General features: G+C 40.5%; 1 protein-coding gene across 2 annotated transcripts in view; it reads right to left on the reverse strand.

Annotated features, from left to right (window-relative positions):
• The window catches only part of si:ch211-236h17.3 (carbohydrate sulfotransferase 11), a 29545-nt gene extending 24256 nt beyond the window's left edge, over positions 1 to 5289 (reverse strand). The window contains exons 1-2 of one of the 2 annotated variants that reach the window (XM_066671343.1): positions 5269 to 5289; positions 3908 to 4543 (exon numbers count right to left, since the gene is read on the reverse strand). In XM_066671343.1, coding sequence (XP_066527440.1) covers positions 3908 to 4001 — 94 coding nt within the window. In that variant the 5' untranslated portion in view covers positions 4002 to 4543; positions 5269 to 5289. Of the gene's footprint in view, positions 1 to 3907; positions 4582 to 5268 lie in introns of those variants that run through there. The other variant, XM_066671344.1, reaches the window with a different exon arrangement.
• Between the last annotated feature and the right edge of the window lie 398 nt (positions 5290 to 5687).

A 5687-nucleotide genomic window follows, 5' to 3' on the forward strand; every position in this document is an offset into this window, starting at 1 on the left:
TGCTAATCCACGCTCAGCCGTTGGCAGGGAATGAAAACTACGTTTAAAGGCTTTAGGAATTCACTAAGGTTTCCCAGTGGGGGTCTTTCCAAACATTCTGGTCACTTTCTCCCCTCTGTCTTTGTTCCACGTTTGACTTCCACTGTTCTGATGTTTGTGGCTGTTGGCAGAATTCAGACACTACACTGTGGGTAAACGTAACCTAAACTTTCAGGGTTAAATCTGCATTGTCTTTACACGTTCTATTTGTTTATACCTCTTTCCTCACTTTATAAGAGAACACCCCTGTGGCCCAGGCTTCAACCAGAACACTTGAATATTCATTGCATGGTCCTTAAAGCACTGTAAAGAAAAACATCCTTTAAAATCTGTATTAATTTAATAGCAGCTCAGTTACGGCTAAAGTACCGTTAACAGCTCCATCCTCAAAAACAAGCTACAGATTCTCTGACGCTACTGAGGCCTGTCACAGTAGACAATGTTTGTTGGTGATATATTGTCCCAGAAAAAACTGCGCTAAATGATATTATTGTCATTTTAAGACCATTTCATGCCACTGATTTTATGATAATATAATAACATAATAATGCAATTACACCCCTTTAAAATAGTAATGAACACTTAGCAAAACCTGAGTTATTACCAATATCCAGACTTTGGAATTGAAATAAAAATTATTTAAATTATTTAAAAATAAATTAAATAGAACCACTGTTTTTTTTTAAAAAGAAAGAGAACAGAACAGAGCAAGGGGCTAAAACATCAATGACCTTAATTCTTATGTAAAGGAACATGCTAATAATCGCAACGGACAATACTGGGGTCAGCAAAACGTATTGCGGAAATAATGTCCATACATCGTACGATAAGTTAACAATGTCATCATTGTGACAGGTCTAACAGCACCTCTTATATCGACACCATGAGACACACTCATCTGCCTCATTCTGTAGGTCCTGTGGACACAGCTCCACCCACGTCAACACCAACAACTGATTCTCTGACTCCTCTTATATTTACATCATCCACTGCCTTGATTACTACAGCTTTCAAGGGTTTAACAGTTAAATGTATCCACTCAATTTCCTTTGGTTGAAGTCGTTCATGTTGTGGAGTGTTACATAACGCTCTGTTTTTCAGTTCTATGAGAAAGTTAATAATGAATGTGAGCTTCCAGAATTTGCAGCAAAATATAATAATAGTGTCATGTTTGTTACTGTTTTGTACAGTATTTTACATTTAAAGGCTAAGCACCAGCGATATTAAAGTGTCAAACAAATAAATACAGTGGAATTTGAGTTCCTAACTTGTGTTTATTGATAGTCAGAAAACATGTTATTTCTTACTAATTCAAGGAATAAGGTTTAAAAGAACGTTGCCCCCCCCCCCCCCAACGGTGTTCGGAAACTCTAATAGGCGTCTTGCCTGTGACGTAGATGGTGGACAACAACTCTAGAAGCTGCACTTAATTTAATGCAAAATGACGAAAAGGTGTGTTGTTTTTGGCTGCAATCATTCAATGTACAGTGGGACATCTGTGAACAAATGGCCCAAAGATCCCAAAATATCCAGAAAATGGACTAAATTTGTCCACTTTAAACGGGCACTTTGGAAAGGACCATCCGCTCACTCCGTTATCTGTAGCTCATTTCACTGGCGCTTTTCCAACAATATGGGCATGTAAGGACACCAACGAAAGGTGTTGAAGAGCCTCTGTAACATGGAGGTAAACAGGGTAAGGACACTCACTTCGCCTGTTTTAGTTGGTGTTAGTTAACGTTAGCTTGACTCGCTAAACTCAGTGGCTCAGATTATACTCGGCTACGTAGCTGCATTACGGAGGTTTATAGTGTCGGATGAATTCGAGTTCGACTTCGATCACATTTACAAGAATAACGGTACCTCTACATTTGAGTTTAGCTTATTGCTAGGCTATTGTCATGAATAATGTTGGTTATTTAGCTAGATACCGTCATAACAGTCAGTCATAACGGTGTTTTACCGCGGCGTTGTTCAGCTGTTGTCCACCAGTGACGTCACGGTCGCGTTCAAGAATTTCCGTAGTGAGCTCGGGTTTTTCCGTCAATTTAATAACATTGTCAGTTTTAAAGCAAATTAAGCTGCTATTTTCATTTTAATTCATACTTATATCTGTCAGTAACTAAAATAATGTGGAATATTCACGGAGGTCCATTAAGTGGTGCTTAGCCTTTAAAGTCATTTTTAGAGCGTAGTCTTTAATCTTTAAATCTTAAAGGAAGCAAAAAAAAACAACAGTCATCAAGATGTAACCAACTAATAAATCTGATGACTAAATGATGATGTAAATCAGACGTGTCTCAACAGAAAACCTGTGCACTTCCTGCAGAAACAACAACGGTGTCCACTTTCTAGTTAAAGCTATAGAGCAGGTAGAAAAGTAAATCCAGAACCATTATTGAGCATCCTTCTGTAAGGTACAGACTCTTTGTTGATCTTTTTACCGTTAAAACACACAAGACATGGTTAAATCTGGCTAAATGAATCATTTTCCTGAGGTTATATATATATATATATATATATATATATATATATCTTTTTTCTTTCCTGGCTAGATTCCATCACAATATGCTCATCTGCCAGCACTAATCTGCATCACCTCATGCTTTAACATTTCTGACTAAGTGGTTGTGTCAGAGAAGGAAAATCTGAAGGAGGAAAACAGTGATAAACTCCTGTTATAAAATGATACTTGCCAGACTGTGTTCAGCTTTTGCAGAGGCATCTGTATAATTTCCTGTGGTAAATATACACTTAGAAAGTAGAAATGTCCGATATCATCTTATGTATTTCCCCTAATACACAAACTGAAACCCTGAGTGTCAACCTTTGTTTCATCGATAAAATCTACTATGCCTTAAAATCTACAGTTAACTGAAGCACTGAGTTAAGCGACATATTCTCAAAACTACTCAAATACGTCACTAATCGACAGCAAAATATACAAAGAAAACAACACGCCATCACTCAGTGTGAATGGGGGCAGTGGTGGTGATAGGAACCAGACGTCTGAAGCGTTCAATGCTTCTTAAAACTTATTTACAGACAGTTACTACACTGACTTTTGACTGAAAATGTTGTCCGATGCCTGGGATACAACTTCCTGCCTAATATACATAGCAAAATCATTTCCAATTTAAGTGCATTCACCCCGACCTACCACCATTTCACCATTATCACACTCAGATATACCTCAGGAGACAGTGTTCATTATGACAGCACCCCAACTTTAAGCTGCCGGACCTTAATCCGTGAAGATTTGTGTAAGAACCAACTGAAGACGTTACAAGAAGTGGCCACAAAAGCCACTAAGCTACAGTTGGGGTGAGCTTGTATTTTAGGCAACAGGTTATTAGGCAACAACGTCTTAAGACACAGATACGGCCTCTTGAGTTTATCCATAGGGTTCGGCGGTTAAGACGGTTGGACATACGTGGCCAAAGAGAGCCAGGGATAAATCAGCGCATTCAGACCGTGTAAGTCCAGGCTCCTTTCTCCTTCCCCAGGGTCAGGATCCTGTTTCTTCAGGCTGGATGTTAGTGTACAACACACTTTGTTCGTCACGTATTTAAAAGTGATTTATAAGCAGATCCAGGCTACTGGGGTGTGCAAATGTTTGGGTACACCTAGATGAAGTATCGGAGAACACATAAAAATAGAACTAGTACAAATAAAATGTTACAGTGTTTTTGTTTCCACGTCAAACACATTTATTTGTACGTTGGTCCCCTGTGTATAAGATGTAAACATATTACAGGAAAACACCAGTGTACTCACCAGTGACCAGGGCTGTCCACGCTTGTTTAGGACTCGAACATAAACAAACACTGTGATAATCTGATACAAAGTAACAGAGATGAAAACTCACCCGTTCTGGGGTTGCTCTGGAAATACAGGATGAGGATGAAGAAGGATCCAACGCATGTGGCCAGAAACATCCGACCGACTTTGGGCTTTATCATCGTGCCTCTCCCGGCCGGGGGCTCATGCGAGGCGGCTCCTGGGCTCTGTCCCAAACGCAGAGAGGGGCGAAGGGCTTAAAAAGGCAACGAATGGGCTCCGTCCCGGCGGGGAGAAGGCAGGAGTTCCCATTAGAGAAGCGGTCTCAACCTGTCGCCTCTGGAAAGCAAAGCCAAAACAGCAGCATCGTAGCGGAAGAGTCAACGCTAAAAGTTTACCGTGTCTTGCTGAGGACCAGATTTTCACTCCTTCCAAGTTTTAGAGTCCACCGTTATTTCTAGTCCCTTCACAGAACTCACCCTCAGCTTTTAGATTTCCTGTGTCCAAGTGTCTATACCCGCTTCGCGGAGACCTGGAGCGTACTGCTGTAATTGCCCTCTGAGCGCTGGAAAACATGGAGGGCTTTCTATCAAGAAACTTTCGGCTGTGATGTCACGACCACCCATGACGCAATCAGTCAATGAATATGAGGCGCAGAGCGCTCCAGTCCAACCGCGCATGCGCAGCAAGCTCCGGGCATCAGCGCTCGCTCCACTCCAACCGCCTAAAAACAGAAAAACCGTTAGGACCGATTACCTCATTAAAGCACTCAGTGTTACAATCAGCCTCTCCCACAGCTCTGGATATGACGGCTCCGGGAAACTGGTCATATGAGTTCAAACCATGATTCACCTTCAGGGGAGCGAGAAATTATTAAAATAATAATAATAATAATAATAATAAAAAGCCGAATGTACCAAGACGGGGAAATTAGTGACATCTGGTGGCCCAAACTGTTCAAATTAAACATCCTGAGTGGTTCGTAGCCTTAACAATGTTAAAGAAGCTAAATCAAAATGAGCAGCGAACCTACAAGTGTCTTTTAAATATTAAAATTTTATATATCCCAGTAAACAAGGAACGTCCCTGGACGTTCAAAATAGGTCTAAAATTAGTCTGTCCGTCAAGGACATGTTTTAAACGTCAACGGACGTCCAAAATCCATCTTAATAAGTTAGTTAAGTGGTGACCAATCGATAACGTCAGTGGACGTCCAAAATGCGTTTTATACAAGTAATTTATTTCGGGACCAATTAATAACGTCAATGGACGTCCAAAATACGTCTAATAGTCGTCTTTTCAATGTCTGTGTTTGGACGTCTTTTCAACTTTCATTTTCAACCTTAAGAGAACGTTGATTAGACGGCAGTCATTACGTTATAACAACGTTGAATCAACGGCTAAATGTTTACTGGGATAATGCTTAAATTATGCAATAGTGTTAAATACCTTTATCATTTTGTGGTTCATTCCATCAGAGCAGGTATGATTTGGGTAGTGGATCGTTTTCATTGGTGCAGTGACACTGACGTGGCGGTGATGTGTTAGCGTGTGTTGTTGCTGTGCTGGTGCGAGTGGATCAGACACAGCAGTGCTGCAGGAGTTTTTAAATCCCTTATTGTCACTGCTGGACTGAGAATAGTCCACCGACAAAAAAACACGCAGCCACTGATGAAGGACTAGAGGACAACCAACGTAAAGTGTGCAGCGACAGATGAGCTACTGTCTCTGACTTTACATCTACAATTGGACCTCATTGGACCAATGAGGTAGGAGAGTCTAATAAAGTGGACAGTGATTGGACGCAGCGTTTATTCCTTCATTAGATTAAACTTAAGCTTCAACCAAAATTCTAGTAAATCAATCAA

Source organism: Hoplias malabaricus, chromosome 5, assembly GCF_029633855.1.
Source record: "Hoplias malabaricus isolate fHopMal1 chromosome 5, fHopMal1.hap1, whole genome shotgun sequence".
NCBI classification, from domain to species: domain Eukaryota; kingdom Metazoa; phylum Chordata; class Actinopteri; order Characiformes; family Erythrinidae; genus Hoplias; species Hoplias malabaricus.